The 27188-nt window shown below is 39.8% G+C and overlaps 1 protein-coding gene across 4 annotated transcripts; it reads left to right on the forward strand.

Moving 5' to 3' along the window:
- On the forward strand, positions 1 to 26896 carry DCUN1D5 (defective in cullin neddylation 1 domain containing 5). 4 transcript variants are annotated; one of them, XM_080815955.1, is made up of 8 exons: positions 1 to 780; positions 2773 to 2864; positions 7799 to 7869; positions 8285 to 8376; positions 22165 to 22273; positions 22358 to 22462; positions 24728 to 24830; positions 26559 to 26896. In XM_080815955.1, the coding sequence occupies exons 1-8, from the start codon at positions 110 to 112 to the stop codon at positions 26612 to 26614; spliced, it is 1299 nt and encodes a 432-aa protein (XP_080672081.1). In that variant the 5' UTR covers positions 1 to 109; the 3' UTR covers positions 26615 to 26896. The 4 variants fall into 4 exon arrangements, with proteins under 4 accessions (XP_080672081.1, XP_080672082.1, XP_080672084.1 ...); XM_080815956.1 differs by lacking the exon at positions 2773 to 2864 and having other exon boundaries at positions 394 to 780; XM_080815958.1 differs by lacking the exons at positions 2773 to 2864; positions 8285 to 8376 and having other exon boundaries at positions 403 to 780.
- The last annotated feature ends 292 nt before the right edge of the window (positions 26897 to 27188 follow it).

Here is a 27188-nt window from a genome sequence, read left to right on the forward strand (position 1 = left end):
AGGGGCCCTCCTCGCCGGGCCGGCCGCCGCCGCGGGCCCCTCACCTGGACGGCGAGCTGGGCGGGCGCCGGGAGAGCCTCAGCCGGGGCTCCAGGCGGCCCCGCAGCGGATGCCCCGGGCAGGTGCCCCGCGGCCTGCTCCACCGGCTCGCTCCGGGCCGCAGAGGACTAGGGGGCTCCCAGCACGAGGGACAGAGAGTGGCCCCGCGACAGAGGCCGGGGCCCCCGGGCGACTCACGGAGGCCAAGAGCCGCGCACGGCCACTCCACCACGCCCGGGCTCCCCGCGTCGCCGCCCCGGCCGCGCACGGCCCCGCACGGCCACGCCCCTGCCGGCGGCCGTCGCCGCGCTGGCGTCACTTCCGGCCAGGGGCGGTCCGCATCCGGGTCAGAGCGAGCCTCTCGCTCCCGGAGTGTGTGAGTGGTGGAGGTACCGCGCTGTCCGCGTTCTCTCTTCCCGGTGCCAGCCCGCCGCAGTGTCCGCCGGCGAGGAGTGCCCGCGGCCGCGAGCAGGGCGGACGGGCGGAGACCCGGGCGCGGGCTGCGGCCGGGCTGGGCCGCTGGGCCGCGGGCTGGCGGCTCTGCTCCTCCGCTTGCTGCTGTGTCTGGGAGCCGGCTGCCAGCACTGAGGCGTCTCCGGCGGACCGCGACCCCCTGCCCCGGCGCCCCTGGCCGCCCTGCCGGGGAGGGCGGAAGATGCCGGTGAAGAAGAAGAGAAAATCCCCTGGGGTGGCAGCGGCAGTGGCGGAAGACGGAGGCCTCAAGAAGTGTAAAATCTCCAGGTATCGCCTCCCCCCCTTCCTTCTTCCCTCCTTCGCGGGGCGGCGAGAGGAGCAGCAGGCGGGCCGGGGCTCCGGGGCTCGGGTTGGGGAGGCGAGCCCCCGCCGAGAGAGCCGGCTGCCGGGCGCAGGACCCCTCGAGGCTCCGTGCCCGACTGCACCTCGTGCTCGGCGTGTGCGCCCCGGGAGGCGCTGCGGGAGCCGCCTCGCCTTTGGCTCTGCGTGCCCGGGAGGGTGGGGAGACGGGACTGCGCGCGGCAGCGGCGCCCTCGCCCCCCGCATCCCCGCCCCGACTTCGTCCATACCTGCAAGTGAGTCCAGGTCCGCGGAAGGGTCACTTCTAGAATCTCTAGCGTGGAGGAAGGGAGCGGAGCTTGGGGAATGTCGACCTGACAACTGCCGGGGTGGGAAGGAAAGCTCCCTGTGCTGTAAGTGGCCCCGAAATGGAGCCTGTGGAGGGGTCTAAGCCGGGAAATCCCAGCAGGAAGGAAGCCCCTTTTCTGCAAGGTTAGTGCTTCCACCTGCGCCCAGTCCCTACGTGCAGAGCTGGAAGGGCCGTGCTTGCGGTTTTGTTTTCTAGCACTCAAAATGCTGTTCGCTCTCGGCATCAATATTAATAAACTGGGGCTTATTTTGCTCAGTATCCTCTTGGAGAAAAAAAGAGGACAGAGCAGAGCTGTAATTAAAGCTCTTTGATCCCACTGTAACATGTCACGAGGCATGACAGCAACGTTGTGTGCTGCACAAAATCATTGCAATTTAGGTGTGAGAAGTGGCTCTTTTCTAAACCTCACTGGGTGTTTGACTGTGTCTCTGGTTGGCACTTGATGTAACAACTCCAGATGCTACCATTAAAGCAGGACTGTAGTCAGCAGTGTGGACAGGTCATGACAGAGCTCTGCTTACAGAGAGCGGCTTCAGAAGTGAGGGAGCCGGCTCCCTTCGTTGCATCTTACCTTCCTGCTTGGCGGAATCACTAAGGATATTCGGGAGCTATTAGTGTGACAGACGATGAGGTTTTCTTATACATCTAGGTAACTCACACTAGAATGTGTCACCGCCACTCCAGCAGCTCATAGTTTTATCAAACACATGAGTTTCTTATTATTCTAACTTGTAGCCATCTTAAGTGCATAACAGAACAATTATTTAAATAAAGCACATTAAAATAGGCCAGCAGTCAGTGGTGTTAAAACTCAGGTGATACTTTGCTCTGTCAATTTAAAAGGTTAAATATGGTAGCCTTATTTATGACATTACTCAGTAGCTAGAGTTGTAGCCTTTCTAGGTCACTGTGGTGGTGTAACTCTCTGAGCTCCTTGAAGTTCATTAAATCCTAAAGGCCATTTATGAATTTGCCAACCTTTAATGATTTGGGGGAAGAGAAAGGCTTTGGAATTAAATGGCTTTGGCCCAATTATTTGTACAATTGTTTTCATATTTACAGTTACCTTTGTTTTTAATCTGTGGAATTTAATATACTTTTGGGTCCTAAATCATCTTCTGTCTTTAAATATGTATTTAAGTTTGGCAGATGATAGATAAATAAACAACTGTTAATATATGATTTTTCTTAAGATATTGATGCATTAAGTATCAAAATATATTTTATAAGATTTTACTTTCTAATATGTGTATTATACACAAGTCTAATTTCCATACAAGTCAGCAGGAGAACTGCTATAAAGATTGTTACTTTCCCAACTACTAGTCTTGTCTGGAGACCATTAGGTTGAGCTTCCATGTGGTCGACTTTAGCTGATATTCTGGATTTTGATAGTGAGCAAAGTAGCATTTGGGTTTTGTTAGCAAGAAAATTTTACGTATACTGTTTCAAATTGCAAATACTAAACAACTCCCGATTTTTTTCCTATAGTACCAGCTGTAAAAAAAAGTACTTTGTTTACTTTGCATTGAAGTAGTTCATATTGAACTTAGCTTTTCACTGAAAGTTGAGATTTGATAAAATTCTTAGGCATTTGTGTGTTTTCTAAGCTATTGCAGATCCCAACCCCCTGCTAGACTAATAAGTGGAGAGGAACATTTTTCAAGCAAGAAGTGCCTGGCTTGGTTTTATGAGTATGCAGGTAATGAAATTAATATAAGAAGATATCAGTCACATGCTTTAACAATTTTTTTGGTTCATTTATTTAACAAATCATTTATTGCAGGCCTGCTTTGTGTTAGTGCTATGTCCTGGGTTGAGGGTCAAGACTGAGGATTATGGGTAGACTAAGAATTTGGTGCCACGGCAGGATGATATTTCTTTAGTTATGTAATTCAGTATATATTTAGTGGGAGGAGTGAAACTCATTTACTCTTGATACAGTTTGTAAAGAGATGTATTTTTTGGTTTATGTTCACTAGCTAAAGTAGACTTAATATTCTGGGAAACATAAAGTATGTAATAAAACATTTTATGCTTTATATAGTTCTTTTCTTTTCCATATTGAAAATTTTCTGAACCCAAACTGACATTTTCTGAAACTTTGGGGGAGCCATAGTATCATTTAAGATTCAGATCTGTCATTACACAACACATTTGCCCCTTAACCATTGCTGGTTAGCCCCCTTCAGTTCTTCTAGAAATGTGTTAATACATCAGAAAGTACACAGACTGATACAACTACAGTGTGATAAATGCTGTATTAGGAAGATGTCCTGCAGTAGTTCAGAGGAGGAACAGGACACCCAGCCTTGGGAGTATCAGGGAAGGGCTTCTGGAAGGAGCATACTGAAGCGAAATCCTCTCAGTGCCTCTCAGTGCTGGCGGCTGGGGGCCTGGGGTGGAGCTATAGCCTGGGGGTGAAATAGCCCCGGAGGAGACGTCTCAGTTAAACACATGTGTGAAAAAGCAACTTGTTTCCCACTTATTACTAACTTTTTGATAAGCATGTGTGAAAACATTTTTTTTTCTCAGAATAGTTTTGGTCTTATGGAGTTAATGGTTTTATCGCCTCTCCCTCCTTTTATTGCTGTCATTCTCAGCATTTAAAATAAAACAGTGTATGTGCCATCATGCTCATATCTTGTGCTGATGAGGCCTAAAGTATTCTGTGAACTTTCGGTGTCAGTTTAGGCTAACTGGAAAGTAAGACTATTGATGGGGGACAGCAACTTCACTGTTGAACCAACTGAGGGATCCCCAAAGTATAATTTAAAAATTGTTTAGTAACAGAACTTTTTCTTTCTAGACCAGAAAAACTGCTATTACTGGCCTCCCAAGACAATGTCTAACCCAAATTAAATGAAGGGAATTCATTTCTTACTGACCTCCATTTAAATGTTGACCCATTATTCAAAATGCCGGTTTTACTGAAATTCACGATACAGAATCAAAAGGTCACTCATCTTATTTCACTTATAAAGAGATACCACAATGTAGTCCTTTTTTTTTTTCTTTCACACTTATTTGTATTTCCTCTTCTTGTGACTTTCCTGGGTAGCATAATATTCTAATTAGCTCAACGTTTATTTGCTGTACTAGCATTTTTGTAGTAGTCAGCATAATAGTTGCTGTCTTTATTTCAAAAATCGTGCTTAATTATATAATGCTTCCTTAACGATCATTCTGTTAGGTAGGTGTTGTTTTTCTTTTTCTAGATGAGAAAACCAAGGTTGAGATTGAGTAATTTGCCCAAGGTCATCCAGTGACAAAAGCCAGGATTCAGAGCTTGGTCATTCTGATTAGAGAGCCTATGCTTTTAATTACAACCTTATAATTTCCTTTTTAAAATATGTACATGGCAACTAATTTTCCTTATACAAAAAAATATTAGTAAATGCACTTGAGGGTAATTTATATTGTGTCATTTATTGAATGATTCAGTAAATATTTATTGAGCATTCGCTGTGCGTCAGGCGCTGTTAAGTGCCAGGGATGTCGTAGTGAACAAGTTAGACAAGATCCCTGCCCTCAAGGGACTTGCTTTCTAGTGGGAAAGACAGTAAATAGATAAGTAGGCAAGGCAGTTCTAGTTCTCAGAGCATTGTAAAGCTAAAAATATGGCAGGTGTAGGGATAGAAAGTAGAAAGTTTGGATAACTTTCAAGGAGGGTGATTAGGGAAGGCATCTCTAGACATTACTTTGGACAGAGACCTAACTGACAAGGAAGAACCGGTCATTTACCAAATAAACAGTCACTGTTGTCTTAAAATGGGGCTTTCCCTTATTAAAATGGAGACGGCCATTGTGCCTACTGGAAATAATACCTGTACAGCACTTTGTGCAGTACCTGGAAGTAGTCAGAAGCTCTTACTAACACAGTAATAGCATTACAGCATTAGATTTATGGGTTGTAGATTCCGACAGTTCTGTCCCAGGATTAGCAGGATAGCTCCTGTGTAGCTCATGCGGAAGGTGCTGTGTCATCCACGGAGCACAGTTTTTTTCCTGAGCGTCTGCTATGGCTGGCGTGGTTTTAGACTGTGCAGATATCGCTGGCAACATTTTATGGTTATAAAAAAAGAAAATTGATTTTTTTTACTTTAAAAAATATTTTACCATTAATTTTGTTAATATGATATCATAGGTGATGTGTGTTAAGCCTGATGGTTTTGCTCTTTCAAAAGACCTCTCATCTCGAGTAATAATTGCATTAGCAAACATTAGCGTACAGGGATCCTATTACTGAACAAAAGCATGGAAAGTGAAAAGGCACTTTTAAAACCTTACAAAGAACCCCAAATGCAGGATAGAATTGCTAACTTCTCATAAAGTTCTCCCTGCTGGTAGAGTGAACTAAATCATTCCTGTAACTTTGGAAACTTCTTTTTTGCCTGAAAGAGTTAAATTCAGCTGCAGAGTAGATTTATTGGAAGAGGTATTTCAGTGAGTAGAACTAACACGGGGCAGTCCAGGAAAAGATCATTGGTACTGGCCTTGTTTTAGAGTTAGATTTGTAGTTATTTGCATTGGTTTGGAAAAGTCACTTAACATTTACAGAAGGGTCTTATGTATGTCTTATCTATCTCCCTGTAACAAAATTTAGTTTGACTCTCATCCAGTGTTAACTACCAACTGGCCCTGCAGTTTCTAGGGAGGCTGTCTCTTACAGTAGTTAACTGACACTTCTTGACGCAACTCTTGAGCTTTCTCTTCTGATTACTAATGGTGGCAGCTTTGAGGGCAGGTCAGTTTTCTTTTTCATAGTAAAAATTTATAATACGTTTTTGTCATATTAAATTTTTTATCTAATTTTTACTTCCCACCAAACCGTATGTAAGGATGCATATTATATTTTTAACAGCTTTATTGTATATGTATGCTTTTAAAATTACATAATTAACACATTCTCATAAAAAATTCCTCCAAGTACATATTAGGGAGTGAAGGTGTCCTGGAATTACCATCCATCTCACCTTTTAATACCTCACTGCAGGAATAACCGCAGTACTTACTTAAACCAGAAAATTAAGGGTTTTGGTTTCAGACCATGTTTTAACATCATCTTAGCAGCCTGGATCTCATCTGAAACAGCAAGAATGTATTGGCCCACATACTGGATGGCTCTACTCTTCTGTGAAGACATAACCATTTTGCTAGCTTCGTGTTGTGAACTAATGAGGGTGGTGGACAGCACCATCAATGAGTAGCCGTGGTCTAGTCCATGAAGAGTAAAGCTGCAGGACTTCTCTAAGTCCTTAAGAAAGGAAGACGGGGGTTTTTTGGGCCACTTTAATATTTCAAGGCTATGTCTTCAAAAATCAAATGTGACAGCATATTTCTATCATTTCATAATTACTTTAATTAACTGTTTCCGTCTTAATTCAGATACAGCATTAGTTTCAGATGTACGACATCGTAATTCAACATATGTATACGTTGCAAAATGATCACCATAAGTCTAGTTAACATCTATCACCATACGTAGTTGGAAATTTTTTTTCTTGGTGATGAGACTTTTAATATCTACTCTGAGCAACTTTCAGTATATTAACTGTAGTTAGTCCTCATGCTGTACATTACATCCCAGGACTGATTCATTTTAGAACTAGAAGTTTGTACCTTTTGAGCACCTTCACCCATTTTTCCCACCCCCCATCCCTGCCTCTGGCAACCACTAATCTGTGCTCTGTTATTTATGAGTTTGGGTTTTTTTCCTTGTTTGTTTGTAAATTTCACATACAAGTTACATCATATGTTATCTGCCCCCTCTCCGACTTGCTTCCTTTAGCATAATGCTCTCTGGGTCCATTCATGTTGTCACAGATGTGTTGTAATCTTAGCAAGCTATGAAAGACCGCATAAGCATGATCTTTTTGGAATCTGGTAACATAAAGAAATAGGAGAGAGATGGTGTATTGATTTATATCTGGTGCTGCTAAGGGAGAAAATTAAGATCCAAGCAAAGTATCATTAATTTTTGGACAAGTGATAGACATAAGCTAATTGGGGGATTAAACTTTTGTTTCTCTATTAAGGTGGCATAGTTATTGCTTTGCTGTCTATTTAGATCCAAGATGATAAGGAAAGTAGTATTTTCCTAAGTAATTATTTTCAAAATGTGTGTATGTTTTTATAGTATTAAATTTTATTTGATTGTATTTCAAAAGGTAATAAACGACCTTATGTTTTAGTTAAGAAAACAGGTATTCTCTTTTAACTGTCTTGAATTGTGGGCTGGTCCTACACATTCTAGTAAAATTCCTTATGGTTCTTTATATTTATGCATTGTCAAAATTTTTCTTCAGAGAAGGCTCTCAGTAAATTTTTTTTTTTAATGGATAGGTTCAAGTTACTATACAAATAAATGACCAATACTAATACTACTTCATTTTCCCCCTAAATTTCATTTTGTAATGAAAGTTTAAAAAAAAGCTTAAAGACTATTTCAAAAATTCTGCATTTTAAATTGTATAGCAAATATTTATACTTTATCAAAGATCTGTCAAAATTCAAATTTTGTTATTTATAAAAAAAGTTATGTGTATTCATAGATGCCTTTAGTACAATGGCTTATGTTTTATGTTGATATGAAATTATAACAATAAAATATATAAATTATTTTTGTCTTTGAAGGTCCTGATGAAGTTGTAGGGCCAGAAGGAATGGAAAAATTTTGTGAAGACATTGGTGTTGAACCTGAAAATGTATGTTTTATTTCTAAGTAGAATGGAATACAAGTGGGGTATAGAATATTTGTAAATTTCTAAAATTTGGGACACTTTAATCTTATATCAAGATTTTCTTTCTTCATGTTTAATACTGTAGATTGTCATTTTTAGTATTTTTAATCAATTCAAGTTGGGCACGTGTTCTCTTCTGTGATAACAAATGTCATTTGTAATAGAGTGAGAGAGATTCTACCTTGAGAATCTGTTAGAACTTTGTACTTTTAAGAAATTGGCCCATCTAAATTTCTTTGGAGTTAATAATTCCAGAGGTCATACTCTTAAATAGTTGAAGGATGGAAATAGTTGTATAAAAATGCTCTCCATGATAAATATAGACATGATTATCTCTGTGCTGACTTTTCCCCTATCCTTTATGTTCTGTTCTTTCCAGATTATTATGTTAGTTTTAGCGTGGAAATTGGAGGCTGAAAGCATGGGATTTTTTACCAAGGAAGAATGGTTAAAGGGGATGACTTCATTACAGTAAGACATTTTTTTAAAAAACAAATTTGATGGCCTATTTGAAGATCTTAATTGATATTTTGTGCTTCATAACTTTTAGAAGTAAGGTTTCACCTTAAAGGAATCAAATTGGTTTGATGTGTAACAGTCAGTTAGGGATTGACAAAATTTTATATTGTGGTCTTAACAAAGTGAACCGTTACCCCATTTTTCATACTCTCTGAGAACCTCAGTACAGTCTTATTAAAATCATTGACTCTTGGTGGGTGAATTAGAGGTTTGTGATCAAACTTATTTATGCATATATTGTTTGAGCAGTCAGGGATTTCCTTCTCTGAATATAGAGTTCTGCTGATGAGGAGTTTGTTCTTGGGGCAGTCCTAAGCTCTGGGGCCTCTTCTCCTCTGCAACTTTATGCCTGATATTGAAAAGATATTTGAAGATAGAGTTACGTGGCACTTATATTATTTCTTTCTGCTAAATTAATCTGACAAAAAGATAAGTGAAAAGTTGTGAGGCTTCCCTGTAGCCCCAGCCACGTTCCAGTTACACACTTTCAAATGCTGCCTTCGAACTCTTTCGTGAGGTTTCAGAATTGCTTCTGTATAAAAATCATGTGATTTCAACCTTCCAGAGTAAAGTGTGCTTAGTTTCAAAATCAGTTAGTAATTATGTGTTATTTTTAAATTATGTCGTGTTCCTAATATTCATGCAGGATGTTACTAATTACCAACATTCTAAAATAGAGGAAGCATTAATTTACAATACTTTTGAACCAAAAGTTGGGGGTTAATTAGCCATGTGGTTTCCTGTTGTGGTTATGCTTTTATTAACAATTTATTCATTATTACTTATTTGCGTGTCCTTAAATTTCAGAATACCTCAGTTATTTTTTTAAGTGTATCTATTCAAATGGAACTGAATTTTTATATTTGAATGTTCAGCATTACATGCTTTGTAATTGTCCTTTTTAACCAGTATTAACATGTAGATATTTCTTATATATTTATGTAAAAACCTTTGCTTATATGAGCCAAATTACAACTTCTAAAATAGAACATAAAATCAACCCTGTCATTTTAATTATTTATACGTGACATAAGGAGTCAGACCTGGAGAGGTGAACAAAATGTTTGCCAAAGTTTATGTAGCTGTTTAGTGGCCCAGCTAGGACCTAGAATTTAAATTTCCAGATTACCAGTCTAGCATACTGTATTTCCTGTTGCATTATCTTTCTGTATATGTGTTTTGAATGTTTTTGAATCATAGTATTTACAACCAGGCTTGAATCCTGTCATTCATCTAAGGTGTCATAACATACCAAATTCAAATGATGTTGATTCTGAAATTCTTTGGAAATATCTAACCTTCGATTAGCTTTTTAGAAAAGATAAAATATACAGACAAATATGCAAAGAATATAAACTAGTTTTCATATAGTTTTTGTCTGTTTTATTGGAACGTGTATCAGTTGTGACATTGCTTATTGATTGTAAGACATTTTATTTGGCACTATAATTGCTTTTTGTACTACTCCCGCTGAATTTTTTTGTATATTGCTTTTTTGAACATCCCAGCTAACAAGTGTTCATGTACTTTTAAACCAAAACGTTCTCATTATTTGTTTTTGCATAACTTGATGTAATATAAAGAGTCTTTGTATAACAGAAATGTGGAAACACAAAGCATTTCTAATAATTAGAATAATTAGCATATGGCTTTCATTACAAGAATAGAAATTGACTTAACCCTTGAACATACTATTTTTTATTCGCACATCTTTTCTGTAGGAAGTTAACAAGCTACACAACATAAAGGTGGTTATTGAACATTTAAAATTGACCCTGAGGTCAATAAATGCTTCATTCATTTATTATCCCCTGCCCCTCTGGTTTACTCTCTGCTGTAAAGCCTTGTCGCTGCTCAAATTCGGCAAGTGTTCTTGACTGGGAACATAGTTTTTTTACCCACAATCTAGATTGCTATGTGAAGTACAGAGCATCTCTTGTCAGTTAGCCAAGTCTTGTTACTCCCTGAATTTTCTTGTAAAAAAAAAACCTGCAAAGACTATAGTAGTATAAAATTGAAAGCAGGAGAAACAAAAGAATCTATAGAAGTCTTAATTTTTGATTTTATAGTTTCCTGGTGTACTTGGTTTTATTTAATACGTATAGTCATAAAATGTAAAACTTCACAGACTTGATTTCCTTTGTAGATTTTTCATAGTCCTGGGATTTGCTTTAACCTAGGCATAGTTATGTGTTGGTCCCTAAATTGGCTTAATGTAGTTATCAGTTGTTTCAAATTAATTATTTTAACCCTTAGAACACTTTAGTAGGGCTCTGTTGAGGAATAGAAACAGCCTGGTAGCTAAAACCTAGACGTGCTCAAGGATCGTAGACTGTAACAACTGTGATTGATTAAAATCTGTCATTGTGTAGAATACTCCTGTACATTCATTTATTTTCAGGCTGTTAATTCATACAGACTTCGTGTATGTGAATTACCTTTCTCTTTTGTGTGGAAGAATTTGTGGGTGTGAGTTTGTGTCGAAGTAGCCTCCAGTGGCCATTTCCTAGGTATCAGAGGACAGAGTTGCCACTTCCTTCTCAGGGACGTTACTCTCTAGTTGCCATCGTTGTTCGGTAACTGCCACATTGCCCCTCAGATGGAATTTGATGTGTAGACCCATACTCTGCACTCCTGTGCTCTGTGGAGTGTTTTGCCGCTTACCTGTTTCCACAGTGACACAGAAGGCTGGTTCTGCCCTCTGCTGAGCATGCTGAGAGGGCAGGGAGGGCCCTGGGATGCTGTCACCTGACATCCAGGGGGAACGAGACAGGCACTGGAGTGTGGAAGCACAGCCGCTGATGAGATTAACTGAGGCCGCGTAAGACGGGAGAGGCTGTACGCAGGGATCATTTGAACTGGGCCTTGAAGCATGGGTAGGATTTTGGTGGTGAAGGATATAGGAAATGTTACTGCTGAAGAGAAGTCATGAGCAGAGCCTTGGGAAAGGAAAATGTGTGTGTGTGTGTGTGTGTGTGTGTGTGTGTGTGTAGAAGTAGTCTGGTTGGTTCTAATCCAAAGGTACATAAAGAAAATCGACAGAATAGGTTTGAATTCCAGATGGCGGGAATAATGTGGACAGAGCTTCAGCCCTATGTTACAGGCTGTGGGAAGTCATCAGAGAGCAGATAGTTTGCAACAGAGCAGTTGTTTTCATGTCTGATGGTCACGGACTCTTGTGAGAGCCTTATGAAATCTGGCCTCGTCCCCATGACGACGCACCTGCGCTGCTACGCGCAGTGCGGCTCTTCCTCTTCCTTGCATCCGTGCCTGCTGGAGTCCAAGGGTGCTCGCTGGCCGGAGCGGAGAACTTTTCTCACATCTGCTAGCTGAGAGTGGGGTTGGAGCAAGGGTGAGACATCATGTTGGTGGAGAAGACAGCATAGAACCCTGAAGGGACTGTCCTTGATTACGATCACGAGCAGATGCGGCAGGAGGTAGGCACCTGCCAGGAGTGGCAGCAACTGTGCTGCCTGTCCTGCGTGACAGGTTGTCCACCCTCTGGTCTCTCTAGTGAGCTCCGGACCGTGGAGATCCAAGGCAGGGTCTGGCTTGACTGGATTTAGGTGAGAAAGGAATGGGGAGCATTTATCTGACTTTTTGGTGAGGATGGAAGAGTGAGGTGGACAGGGTGCTGTGGTGTGTGTTGTGTGTGACTGTCATTTATGTAGCATTTGGGGCCCAACTACTAATTGCCATTAGCATTCTTCTGCTGTGCTCTCCATGACAATTTTAAATGCCCCCTGCACATTTCCAAATACCCCCAGGGATGTACCGTTTTGGTCAGTAGACCTCATTCAGAGAAAGTTCTAGATATAGAACTTTGTGAGTAAAATTTTTCTGTTGTGTATCAGTGTCACAGCATGCTTATTGGGACTTCTCTAAAGAAGAGAATCTCATGTAGATCTAATACGTACATGGTAATTTCTTCTCATTTTGGAGGTCTTTAAATTAGAAGCAGAAATTTAAAAGCCTCCCATTCATCAAATATTTAGCAATACTCAGAAAATTAATGTCTAAGTCCTAATGTTGAGATTTAAACCCGTTTCTACTCATTCTAACCACAGTCGCCTTGGGGAATGGTATCTTTTGGTGCCAGTGTCCCTAAAATCCGTGGGGTTTTGTTTAGTTGTTATTTAGAAATTCTCTTGCTTTCCGTGATGTACTAGTGAAGTGTGCGTTTCTTTTTACTTCAAGGGAAACGTTCTTTCTAATATTTCCAAGTTACGAGGTGTGGACATGCTAATCTCCGAGTCTCTCTTGGGCTAGGTTAACTGTGAGAGTTGTAAAGTGTCCGTGACCGCTTGGGTACGCTCCCCGGCTTTGCCAGTCCTTCAGTTTCTGTGATGTGGGTACCGAACACGAAAGTTTGTTCTCTTGTTTCTTTCACTCTTCGAGAAGAAAACATCGATTTTTTGTGTTCTATGAGATTCTTTCTCTGCTCGAGACTGAGGTAGACGGTGAGAGTGGTGTAAGGTAGTTTGCGCAGAGACTGCGGGGTGCAGGTGATTGTAAGCCACGGGCCTGAGAAGGGACATCTCTCGCGGAGAACTGTCGTGATCACGGAGCTTGTGTATTCCTTAACCGCACGGCTGTCTGTTCCTGTTCCTGTCCTGTTAAAATGAGGAGTCAGTGATGTGCCTGAAGCCACAGGGAAACCACAACTTCTGCCGAGGGAGAAGTTGGAATTTCACCTGGTCTCTCTCTGTTTGACTTGAAACTTTGCTTTTCACTTTCTGTCTTAAGCTTATCGAGATCATAGCCTAAATAATACCGTTGCTCTGTGTACCTGTGGGATGTAAAGTATTGGAAAAGATTGTGATTTCTTGGATGCCTATCTCCTTGGTAACTTGTAAGTCACCACTTTTACACTTGATGATTTTGTTGGAACTACAGTTTCCGCTAACCTTTCCCCAGGGAGGGATTTTGAAACTTTTTATAATTAAATAAATACATACCTTGTGCCTTTAAAATTTTTTTACTTTGTGGCTTCTTTTTGGTATTCATACTTCTGTTTAACAAATAATTTTGGAATGCTTTCATATGCCAGGCCCTGAAGAATGATTTCCAACTCTGGGGGCAGTAAGAGAAGGAACTTCTGAACATAGGGAAGCAGCTTCTGTCATGTTTGCCTTCCTGAGTCTCAAGTGTATTAAGATTCTGAATGAGATTTTGTGAGAAAATGTGAATCACATTACTAAAAAATATGTGAAAGACGCTTCTTCAGAAAGCTACAAAGATTGAGAAGATGAGGCCTCTACTTAAGATAGGTGTATGAAGAAGGTAGTACACATAAGAGGCTCCCTAAAATGTCGTACTCCTGAACATCATCAGCTGATCATTCCGGGGATGCTGAAGACAGCCAAATTGTCAAGCGCCATTATAGGAGTGTGTAATCAGAGAATTTCTTTCTTTTGTATATCCCTCTGGTAGAAGTTAACTAAATTTTTGATGCCATTAAAGCTTTATTTTTTACATAATGAAGAATATTTGTGCTGATAAAAGCCACTTAATGAAATTGTATGTAATATGTTTTTAGTAAGTAGTAAGAGTAAACTTTACTTGTTTCTGCATGAAATATATAATATCCTCATTCATATATAGGAACTAGGCCCCGGACAAATTGGACAGTTAACTTACCCAGATTTTGATTTCTTTTTTGGGCCATATGGCAGACTAAATGTGTGAAGAAATCATTTATCGTGTAAAACACTTAAATGCTGGATAAAATATAAAAGCATCTTTTAAAGAGCATGCCCGGACTTGACTATAAATTAAGGAAGATAATTAGACCAGAAATGACAAGAGCTGGTGATGCCATAGGGACCTGTGGAGCAGGCATTTACTGTAAGGCTGCCCACCTGTTCCTGGTCACCTAGGGTCTGGCCATTAACCAGTGGTGCATCTAGCAAGTAAGGGACAAAATTGCAAGGCCTGAGTAGGGTGAGAATCTGATCAAAATTCTCAGATTAAGTCATGGATATCACACCTACCCAGTAGATGGAGATATGATTGCGTGGGCTTGCTTCTACGTACAGTGAAGGGCTTATCCCTGAGAGAATTCTTGTAAAAAAATTCTTCGTCGGGCAGATGAAAGCTGGAATTCATTATTGGTATGACAGGCCAAAAATCTTTACAAATGTCCCAGGTAAGTAGTCTCGTGTATAGTGGAAGCCATTCTTCTGTATAGGAAGACATTTTAAGCAGAAGCCTCAATTTCTGCAGAAAAAGGTTCAGTTTTCATTAATTAACAATCAAAAGTCACTAAGCATGTTGGGAAACAGATCTTAAACTTCAGAATTAGACTCTTTAAGGGTAGTACTTTGAATTGTAATTTCAGCATGAAATACAAATACATTATATCTAAAGAAAGAAAGAATTGTGTCAGATGATCAGATTTCAGATGCATAATTAAATCTCTGAAAGTGAAAAATACTCGAGATTTAGAACTCCGTGGGTGATGTACAAAGGAGGTGGACGCAGATGAAGTAGGAATCGGTGACCTGGACTATCTGAGGAAAATAGGAAAGAGGCTGAGGACCATAGTCGATAAACTTTTTTTCACTGTGAGTTTTCTGTACGTTTTAGGTGGAAGTCCTCATTGAGTACATGGTCTACAGATATCTTCTCCCACTCTGTAGCTTATTTTTTTCATCTTTTTATGAGGACTCAGAGCAAAAGTTTTTAATTTCGATGATGTTCAGTTGATCAGTTTTTCCTTTTGTGAATTGTGCTTTTTGTGTCAAGTCCAAGAATTCTTTCCCAACATCCTGAGAATTTTATGTTTTTTTCCTGGAAGTGTTTATATTTTTATATTTTACCTTTAAATTAGTGATGAATTTTGAGTTCATTTCTTTAAAAGACGTGAGACAGGTTTTTGTTTGTTCTTTGCCTACAGAATTCCACTTGCTCCACATTTCCATTTGTTGAAAAAGGTCTTTCCTCTGTTAAATTGCTTTCGTACCTTTGTCCTTTAGCAGTTGGACATACTTGTGTGTAGGTCTGTCTCTGGGTTCTCTGTTCTTTGGATCTGTGTGTTAACCTCCTGCCGCACCACACAGTCTAGGTGACAGCTGCTGTATACGAAGTCTGGAACCATGTAACTGATTGATTTAGTTTCTTCCCTTTTTTTTTTTTTTAAAGATTTTATTTATTTGTTTTGGGGCGCCTGGGTGGCTCAGTGGGTTAAAGCCTCTGCCTTTGGCTCAGGTCATGATCTCAGGGTCCTGGGATCAAGCCCCACGTCAGGCTCTCTGCTCAGCGGGGAGCCTGCTTCCTCCTCTCTCTTTGCCTGCCTCTCTGTCTGCTTGTGATCTCTCTCTCTGTCAAATAAATAAATAAAATCTTTTTTTAAAAAAAAGATTTTTTATTTGTTTAGAGAGAGCACAAGCAGAGGGAAGGTCAGAGGGAGAAGGACAGAGAGAATCTCAATCAGACTGCACTGAGTGCAGAGCTCGACAAGGGGCTCAATCCCAGGACTCTGAGATTATCTTTTTTTCAGAATTGTTTCAGCTCTTCCAATTTCTTCGCTTTTCCTAAAATTTTAGAATGATCTTCCTTTTACCTACAAAAAAATCTTGCTGTGATTTTGGTTAAACTCTGTAAAGAATATGGGCAGAATTGACATCTGTACTATTTTGGGTCTTTGAATACATGCAAGATAAGTCTCTTTTTGGTGTTTAATTTCTTTCATCATTTGTGTATAGTTTTCAGCATATATACAAATTCTGTATGTTTTGTTAGAATTACACATACATGTTTCAGTTTTTATTTTCAGCCACTGTAAATAGTGTATTTTTAATTGAGCACCCATCTGTTCATTACTAACACAGTTGATTTTTGCGTGGTTGTCTTGTATCCTGTGACCTTGCCGAACTCACTGTAAGTTTTTGTGTATGCATGACATCCTTGGATTGTCATGTCGTATGATTACAACAGAAAATAGGGAAACGGAGACCGTTTTCTTTCTTTTCTGGTCTTGTATGTCCTTTATTTCCTTTCCTTGACATATTGCATTGGCTGGCACTTCTACCACTGTGCTGATGAATATACCTGGTGAGAGCGGACATCCCTTCCTGACCCACCATCCCAGGGACTGCATTCAGTCTCTTACTGTAAAGTGTGGCAACTGTAGATTGTTGCTCTAAGTCAAGCTGAGGGAGTTCTCCTCTCCATGTCTTCCTGTGAGTTTTCACATGAATGCACATGAAATATTTTAAATACCCTCTCTGCATTAAATCGTCTAATCATGTAGCTTTTCTTTTTTTAGACTGTTAATGTGATTATATTTTGGTTTTTGAATACTGAGTCCATTTGCATACCTGGAATGAATCCCACTTGGTTATGGTATATAATTGTTTTTATATACCGCTGAATTCTTTTTGTTAATACTTTGTTAAGGATTCATGAGAGATATTGGTCTATTATTGTCTTTTTCTTATCTATTTCTTGGGGTATAATTGACATAACATTGTTCATTTTGGGTGTATTACATAACGTAGTCAATATTTGTGTGTGTTGGGAAATGATCACCACAGTAAGTCTAATTAACATCCATCTTCATACATAGTTAAATTTTTTTTCTTGTGATTTTTCTTTTTTTTTTTATACTGCCTGTAACTGGTTTTGATGTCAAGGTAAATCTGGTTTTATAAAAGGAATTGGAGAGTTTTTCCTTATATTTTTTGGAAGGTATAGCATAGAATTGGCCTCCAGAAATTGGTAGCATTTTCCAGCGAAACTGCTTGAATCTACAGATTTCTTTTTTAGAAGTTTTGAAATTTTGAATTTGTTTTTTAGTGGTTAAAGGGCCACTCAAATTACCGTTTATTTCAAATCATTTTATCAGATTATTTATTTTGTATTGTTAATGTGTTATATTCAGAACTGGTCCATTTTGTCTAATGGCCAAATTTACATGCTTTTGATATCTGCAGGTCTATAATGGCACCTTTTGTTTCATTCCTGAAGGTGGTGATTTTTGTATTTTTTTTTCTTCGTCATTCTTGCTAGAGACTTGTCCTTTTCATTAACTCTTTTCTGAAGAATCCGCTCTTTGTTTCATTGATTTTTCTCTTTTCTGTTTTAAGTCTTACTGATTTCTGCTCTTAATTTACTTTCTCCTTCTTGCTTTAGGTTTATTTTGCTCTTCTTTTTCTAGATTCTGAAGATAGGAGCTCAGATTATGGATTGAGATTTGTTTTCTCTTTTCTAATTGCATTTAGTTGTGTGAATTTCCCCCTCAAGTAGTGCTTTGTGTCTCAGGAAATTTGACTTGTGTTCCTATGTTCGTGCAGATCAGTGTAGTGTTTGGTTTCCACTGAGACTTGCTCTCACCCATGGATTATTCAGGAGTCTGTTTAGTTTCTAAGTGTTTGGAGATTTTGTTGTTATCTTCCGCTGGTTCTAGTTTGGTTTCATTGTAGTCAGAGAACATACCCGATGTGATTTCAGTTCTTTTGTATTTGTCAGGGTTTTCTTAATGGCTCAGACTGTGATGTCTCTTGGTTTATGTTGTGTGGATGCTTGAAAAGAACACATATTTTATTGTCATTCAGTGTCATGTTCAAATAGTGTCCATTAGATCTTGTTGGTTGATGGTGTTGAATTCTTTGTTTGCCAGTGTTGTGACTAGTTCTATCCATTGTTGGCAGAGGAGTGCTGAAATTTCTAACAATAATTTTATATTTGCTTATTTCTCCTTTTCTATAAGTTTTTGCTTCACATATTTTGCAGTTCTTTTGCTTGGTGCACACACATTTGTTACATCTTCTTGGTGGATTGACTTTTTTTTTGTTTTGCTTTGTTTTAAGATTTTACTTATTTATTTGAAAGAGAGAGAGACAGCACAAGCAGGGGGTGCAGCAGGCAGAGGGAGAAGAAGAAGCAGGCTCCCCACTGAGCAAGGAGCCCTGTGGTGGGGCTCAATCCCAGAACTCTGGGATCATGACCTGAGCCGAAGGCCTATACTTAACCCACTAGGCCACCCAGGCACCTCTGGATCGACCTTTTTATCGTAATGTTCCTCTCTGTTCTGATCATTTTCTTTGCTCTGAAATCTACCTTAGCTGATAATAATAAAGCTTCCCTTCCTTTCTTAATGTTTCTATGATGTGTCACTTTTCATACTTTTACTTTCAATCTGCCTGTATTATATTTAAAATCTTTTTCTTCTAAATAGCATATCCTTGGGTCATTTTGGTTTTGTGGGTCTTTTTGACCCATCTTTTAATCTGTCTTCTGATTGATACATGTAGACCACTTACATTTGATGCAGTTACTGATACCTTAAGGTTTAAGTCTGCTTGTATTTTGCAGTTCAGAAATTTCCATTTGGTTCTTTTTTATGTTAGATTTCTTTTCTTAGACTTTCTGTTTCTTTGCTGAGACTTTCTATCTTTTCATTTGTTTTATTTTATCCATAATTGCTTATTGAAGCAGTTTCATAATGGCTTCTTTAAAAATCTGCATCAGATCATTTTAAACATTTCTTGCCATTTCAGTATTTGCACATATTGGCTCTCTTTTTACATTCTGCTTGACATCTTGGTTGTTGGTATGACAAGTGCTTTTTTTACTGGAACCTGAAAATACTGAGGATTATGTTATGAAACTCCGGATCTTATTTAAACCTTCTATTTTAGCTACCTTTCCCTAGCACCACCTCAGGAGGAGAAGGGAATTCCTCATTGCTGTTGGCAGCCCCCACGAGGCCTCCTCTGACACTGCCCCCAGGCACTGCTCCTTACTACTCGCTGGAGTGGAGGTTCATGCTTTTATGTGGCTTCCACTGATAGTGCGGGAGGTGAGAGGCCTCCCCGCATCCTGGTGATGGTGGACTGTTGAGGTCCTCCTCCAGGCTCTGCTGATGCAGGTGGGCATGGAGCCAGTTTTTCTGTGGCGGTTGAATAAAGAAGAGTGTTTTCTAAAAGTTTTCTTTCTTCCTTGGCTGCTTGATTTTTGTGGGAGGGAGAACAGGTTTTTGTTGTTTTTTTTTTGTTTTGTTTTTGTCTACTCTGCTGACATTCTGGTTTGCTGACTCCTTCATCTCCAGGTCTGGGATAGGTAGGGCAAAAGAAAACCCAGGAAGCGCACCCCTGTGTTGTTCTCCGAGTCTTTCAGATTCCTCCAGTTGTATAGCTAATGTCCAGGGCTTTTAGTTGAATTAGCAGGAGACATAGGGAAAAACTACATTTATTTCATCTTCCTGAAAGCAGAAGTTAATTGTCTAATTTTAAAAAAAAAAGGAAAGCAAACCATCTGTCCCCCTCCATCGCACACTAGTAAAGTGTCACTTTTCTCTGCTCCCTTTTAGAACCAAGTTCTTTGGCAGCATTTGTCTATACAGTGGACCCTTGAGCAGTAGGGGAATTTTTATTGAAACCTGGAAATTTTGAGTATTATGTTCTAAAACTCTGGATCTTACATAAACATTCTGTTGTAGCTAGTTGCCTCCGACACCACCTCCGCAGAACTTGGAGGGAAGTCCTCATCACTGTTAGCAGGCGTGGGAGGTCCTGCACAGACAGACATCCGTGTGTAACTTCTGACTTCCCTGAAACTTCACTGACTAACAGCCTGCTGGCTGTTGGAAGTTGATTGGAAGCCTCAGCCATAACATAAGCAGTCAAATAGCACATACTTTTTATGTTAAAGGTGTTATATACTATATTCTTGCAATAAAGTAAACTAGAGGAGTAGAGAAGAGAATATGTTCTTAAACAGATTCCATGTGTAAGTGGACCCGCACAGTTCAGAAATGTGTTGTTGGAGGGTCACCTTTACTTATTTTCTCCAGCCTCTTCCTCTCAATCTCTCTTAAACCTGGTAAGCCTCCCACCCTTCCAGTCCTCTGGAACCATCTTGTTGAGGCACCATTTACAAGTGGGTAAAGCAGTAGTATCCATCAGAACTGTGGCCGAAGCTAAAATTGTACTTAGAGGAAAGTCTGTAGCCTTAATTGTACTTTAAAAGAGAAAGAAACCTTCAATCGAGAACTAATCTAATTTAAGAAATTAGAGAAAGGATCAACCTGAAGAAAAAGATATGAAAGATGTTCAGACATTCGTAAGAGAGAAACCAAAGCTGCAATTGAGAAAATTAGGAAGTTCTGGCAAGATGATTAAGAAAAACAAAAAAGCAAAAATAAATAGTAGTGCATATTAGAAAATGTTATAAATTTAGTCATCTGTAAATAAAATTATATGTGAAAGAAATTATCAAAAAACTTTGCCATTGATCAGTTGATTCAAAAAGAAGTAGAAAATCTGAATGATCCTATAACCATTAAAAACGGTGATTGAGTTGTTAAAAATTCCTTCCCTCAGTGAAAAGACCCAGGTGGTTTTTCAGCTGATTGTGGACAAATGCTAAGTCTGGTAGTCAGTACACTTTTTTCAGAAAACAAAAAAAGGTGGGGGGGGGGGGCGGTAATAATTGTCATTTAGGTTTTCTGGGGCTTCTGCTATGAGCTCGTTATCAAAATTAGTAGAGTGTGAAAGAATGAAATTGACAAGCCTGTCTCTTTTATGAACATAGCCAAAAAATCTAGCAATGTATGAAACAAGGTAAATTACCCAGCTTAGCTTATTCCAGGAATGCAAGGTTTAATCAACATTAGAAATGTATCCAAAATATTTACACATTAATAAAATTATGAGTCACATGTCACACTGTTGATTTAGAATAGTGAAGGTCTTTGTTAAATCTGAGAATGCTAAGTGTCTGCTACATGATGAGTACTAAAACTCAGTTTTGAGTGGGAGACTGTGGGTCACAGGAGATGGCACACTAATTCAGTGGAAGGGAGTCCGATCTGTCAGCCATGGCAAAATGTGAGTTAGGGGTCGGGTGAGAGGTATTTTGTGAAACTTGGTGGGAACACCTTGCAGGTAGAGGCAGTACTGTGAGTTAGAGGACAGCTGTGGCACCTGGGCGGGGTCGGTGAGCTAGAGCTAGAGCTCCACAGCAATGAGATGCCTTGTACACATTCGTGAAAGGCGGCCTCTGCGTTGCTTCTTGCTCCGCCGTGGAGCATGTCTCAGCCCAGTGAGTCAGGGCACCGGTGAAGGTCTTTGAACGTTCTGTTGGCCTTTTTGTGTTTCATGTCTGATCTTTAGAAATAACATGGAAACTTGTTTGCACTCTTCTGCCTACGTACCTTATTTGAGGTCAGGTGCTGCCACTATTTACCTTGATTTTTGTCACTAAAAATGAAGGAATCTGAATTTATGACTGAAGCACTAATATAATGTGTTAATTTTCTCTGTGTTATATTCCTGAACTTTTAAAGCCACTCATGGCTGATCTCTTTTCACCAAGCTGGTGCCTGGAACTTTCCAGTGAAATATGTGACAGAGGCCTGATTCATTTTCTTTGTTCTGCCATCTTTTGAACCTCACAAGTGGTGAAAGCATGTTTTAATATACCTCTTCTTAAGGGAGACTTGTGATTTTACTGGAGTTTTTGATTGAGTTGTATTTTTTTAAAGGAAAGTCATTGAACTGAACTTTCACTGATTGTCATGTTTTCCCATTTTTTCCTTTTTGTTTTTTTTATTCCACTGGTACACACAGGGCAACAAGTTTGTTAGTAATTCTACATTTGTGAATCAGAATTTTAAATGTAGGTTAATTTCATAAATGCACTCACTTTTCTCTTAATGCATTTCTTCCAACCCCCTAAAGATACTTTTATTTAATTTTCTGGATTATGTAATGTATTTGGCTTTTTTAATTTAAGGTGTGACTGCACAGAAAAGTTACAGAACAAATTTGACTTTTTGCGCTCACAGTTGAATGATATTTCTTCGTTTAAGAATATCTACAGATATGCCTTTGATTTTGCAAGGGTAGGTGGAATTTCCATGTTTTGTAATTTTAACATTTTTTTAATCTTGAAACCACACTCAGGAGAATTTTTCCTTATGTTTTAGGATAAAGATCAGAGAAGCCTTGATATTGATACCGCAAAGTCTATGCTAGCTCTTCTGCTTGGAAGGACATGGCCATTGTTCTCAGTATTTTACCAGTACCTGGAGGTATGTATGTTCTTTATTTTTTTGAAAATATTAACGTAATGAATATTAAATTTTAATTTTTATTTTAAAGCTTAATCTGATTGGAAATACACCTTTAATGGAGGAAAAACAGATTTTTTTTCTTTTTAAAGATTTTATTTATTTATTTGACAGAGATCACAGGCAGAGAGTCAGGCAGAGAGAGAGGAAGAAGCAGGCTCCCTGCTGAGCAGAGAGCCTGATGCGGGGCTTGATCCCAGGACCCTGGGATTATGACCTAAGCCGAAGGCAGAGGCTTTAATCCACTGAGCCGCCCGGGCGCCCCGGAAAAACAGATTTTTAAATGCTATGCTTTTAAAAAAATCTGCTTAAGTAGTAAAAAGTTTCCATTAAAGTGTGTACATATACGTTGTCATTTTTAGACACAAGTTCATGTTCATTAATACAGTCCGTACATGAGATACTTATATTCCAGCCCTGCATCCCTCTCATAAAAAAAGTAACCTTCAAGAAATACATTTTAGCAAAAATGTGCTTTATGCAGAATTGGTTTCTTGGGCTTTTGGCAGAAGAGATTTGATGCTGGTATACACTTATCAAGCTTCTAAATCGGGTTTTTTTTTAAAGATTTTATTTATTTATTTGTCAGAGATAGAGCGCACAAGCATGGGGAGCGGCAGGCTGAGGGAGAAGCAGACTCCGTGTTGAGCAAGGAGCCTGATGCCGCTGGACTTGATCTCAGGATCTTGGGACATGACATGTCCCATGACATGAGTGGAAGGCAGACGCTTAACCAACTCAGCCACCCAGGCAATCCCATCAGGTTTCTTTAATATAAGATCTTAGTCTGAAATCTACATAAGGGAACCGGTTGTAGTAATAATAAAAATTTATTTTTCACTTAGGTTCAATCCAAATAATTAGAATTAAAATATTTTTTGTTCACAAATATGAGAATGGCTATAATCCTGTATTCAGTGTACTGATGAGTGAGTGATGTATGCTGAGTTCATGGAGAAAATATTCTTTTAGAAGGTTTAACATAGCACCCATTGCCAGCGGTGGTTCTGAGAGTACTTTTATTCTTTCCATTGCTTTCTTTGGTTTTCTATCCGTTTTTGTGCCTTTCCAATTTTAGGGTTTTTCAGTATGGCTTGCTCACCATTTCTTGAGTACAGATGCTTTTTGTTTTTGCTTTGATTTTTCATAAAGCTGATTATCATAGCAAATTCCTCAGAATAATTTTGTTTAAAGCTTCTGATAAGAAGCAGTGATACGGGGCGCCTGGGTGGCTCAGTTGGTTAAGCTTTTCCCTTTGGCTCATGTCATGGTCCCAGGGTTCTGGGATTGAGTCCTGCATCCAGCTCCTTGCACAGTGGGGAGCCTGCCTCTCCCTCTGCCTCTGCTTCTTCCCTGCTTGTGCTCTCTCTATCTCTGGCAACTAAATAAATAAAATCTTTAAAAAAAAAAAAAAGAAGAAGAAAGGAGCAATGATAAGAAAAAGGCTTACGTGAGTAGGTTTCACGTACACTTAAATCTTTAAATGTAATAAAGTGGATGTAATGAAGGCTAGTGAAGTAGATGTTGTTGATAGATGTTATCCATCTTCCTCCTATTAGTAGTTTTGGGCAAAAATAAATAGAACTGAGTGTAAAAATACTCACCTCTCAAGGGACCTGAGAGAAATAAATATTTTCAGTATTTGTTACGTGTGGGGTGTTCGACCTGCAGTGCTTCTTTAGTTCTTTGTAACACTGTTTTGAATTACGTCTTATCCCCCTTCGGCAAATGAAGAAGTGGTCTCTGTTGTTAAATAATGCTCCCGGGGTCACCCAAGTCAGTGGAGAAGTGGGGTTTGAACCTAAGCCAGTACTCTTTGCACTGCCTGCAAAGATGCCAACTTCAAAATGTGGCTGAACAGTAAACCTCAGTGAAGAAGGGGCGTTGTGGGAGGCAGCAGGAGGGGCGCAGTGTGTGTAGTCGGCTGTCGGTCTTGAGTTCAGTGTGGTTCCACAAGTATGTTCCTAAGCAGACTCGAGTTTTACACTTACTCGATGCTCCCGTTATTTCTCTAAAATGAAGGAAAGATAAAAGAAAACGTAACTTGGGTAATGTTAACATGTAAATGTCCCTGAGATTTGTCTTAGAAGCATGCGTAATTTAAAGAGGAATAAGTGTTTTAAGAAAGACCAAATTACAAAAAATGTTATAACTAGATTTATCAAAGTCAATTCCTAATAAATAATGCTTGTTCTGTATTCAAAATATTTACATCATTTTCTACAGCAATCAAAGTATCGTGTTATGAACAAAGATCAGTGGTACAACGTATTAGAATTCAGCAGAACTGTCCATGCCGATCTTAGTAACTATGATGAAGATGGTGCTTGTAAGTATGTTTTCCTATGAAAATAAAATTCTTACAGCCTTAGATGAGAATATACATTTGTGTAGCATTGCCATAAAGGATTTAGATTTCCTAGCAGTAACTTTTATTTTTAATCATATGGAAAGTGTGGGGAAGGCAGGTGTAGAATGTAGACCAAGAGCTTCGACTGAGCAGTGTATTATAAGCAGGGGCACCTGGGCAGCCCAGTCGGTCAAAGTGTCCGACTCTTGATTTCAGCTCAGGCCATGATCCTGGGGTCTTGGAGTCGAGCCCCACGTTGGGCTCCATGCTCAGTGGGCAGTCCGCTGGAGAGTCTCTCCCTCTCCCGTACCCCCTCCCCCTCCACTTGCTCTTGCTCTGTCTTATGCTTGCTCTCTCTCAAATAAAATCTCTTAAAAAGAAACGCAATTTTTCAGTCATTCAAGTTATTTGTCAGTATTCTTCCGTGGAAAGGACAGCATGTCTCAACTGTTAACTGTTAATGCCTTAGCAGATCTGTGAAGTAACGATCAGTTAGGTAAGCCGTGTTCTCTGTGACGGAACAAGATGTCTTCCGTTTCCACCTCCAGTTCGGTTGCACACGTTGTGTTACTGTTGGGAAGTTGTGTGGTGAGACGCATTTCTATAAACATGAATTGAGATGTGGACTTACTTAGAGAAGGGGTAACTTTATTTCTCAGCATGCGCGTGTGCGTGTGTGTAGTGACCTCTCCCTACAGGATGGTGTAACACTTAATAATATTTTTTAGAGACAGTACCTTGGCAGCAGTAAGCCGGCAGCCCAAGGACTGTCTGTGGCCTGCAGATGTGTATATTTTGTGTGTGTTTGAGGCAGCCTTTAAGTTAAGAGTCTTTGCATAAAAATAAAGCTTCCAGATTTGTTTGAAAAATCAGAAAATCTGACAAAACTGTACCTGGAATTAGTGAGTGAAGCCGGGTAGTAGCCCGTGTTAGACTCGCTTCCCACTTTGCTGGCCCGCAGTTTGTGCCAACAGCCAGCTTGCTTTTCAGCGGCCATATATAGCCGGGCTTGCCTGCTGCTTGTCATAGAGTAGAGAAGCGTGTCTGTGAAGTCAGGAGAAAAGGAGAGACCACCAGAACGTTGTGTGTTTTGAGGAAAATAGAGCTAGCAATTTTTTTTTTTCTGGCAGTGAGTTTTCCTCTTTAAAAAAAGAGATAACAGGTCATTTAAACTGCCTACCTGGCTTCTGTCAGGAAATGAGTTTGTACCCCCCCCCCCTTATACAAATGTCTTTGTAGAGTCGTTCTTAGGCCAGCTGTTGACTAGACACCTGCTGTGTGTTCAGACTCATACTGGGGCCTGTTACTGGCCACCCCTTCACCAAGCTTACACACTTCATGGTGAGGGAACCTGGAAATACTATGGTAAACACTACCAGTATTCCTTAATAACTAAATAGTAGGATGCTATGAACATGTAAAGAAAGGGAGAGGTTAATCTTGACTTAGTTATTGGAGAGTTCTTCGAACACCGGAACCTTGCGAAGAAAGTTGCAGCAAATACCCATGGTGGGAAGTCCCTTCTGTCTGGAAAGAAAAGGCCCAGGAAGCAAGCTCTGGGGAGTCCAGCAGCGGAATGGGGAGCAGAACCCCTGCGGCGGTAGAGGGTCCATCCTCAACGCTGGCACAGGGCTTGTGGACAGGGTGGCCTGTAGTTGGAGGGATGAGTTCACTCAATTCTAACAAGAATTGCTTCTTTATTTCTAGGGCCTGTTCTTCTCGATGAATTTGTTGAGTGGCAAAAAATCCGTCAAACATCATAGCAAGAACTAATGTGAAGAAAATGCAAACCTTTTGGCACCCGTGTGTACACAGGCTAACAAGACGAGGAAAAAAACCAAAGGGTGCATTTTCATTCATATGAAAGACTTCTCATAGTACTTTTTTTTCCTTTTTTTTAAAGGAAGTTTTCTTGTTACATGTGATGGGCATTGAGCCACACCTCTTCTGAGACTGAATATTGAAGCTTTTGTTTTGAGTTATGTTTATAACATTTATTTCAGAACAATAAAGATTCAGATTTGTGACAAAGGCCTTAAAGTGAAGATCTCCCTTGAGTGTCAGAGTGGTATTTATTTTTGTACATTTTAATTCTTGAATTTCAGAGGATGTTTCTCACCATGAATTTGGAATTTTAAAGATTTTGAACAATCTTAATATTTGGCAACGTAGTCCACTGATGGTATGGCTCATTATAATCAGCTATGAACAATTAGGAAGAATATTGGCCTTGGCTTCTGGGATAATGATGTTCTGGTACAGCTAATACGAAACATTTCTGGAATTGGGAGTTCCCCGGCTCTCAGCTCTGGTTTTCTGTGAAACCAGCCATGGTCT

Source organism: Martes martes (genome assembly GCF_963455335.1).
Source record: "Martes martes genome assembly, chromosome: 10".
NCBI classification, from domain to species: Eukaryota; Metazoa; Chordata; class Mammalia; order Carnivora; family Mustelidae; genus Martes; species Martes martes.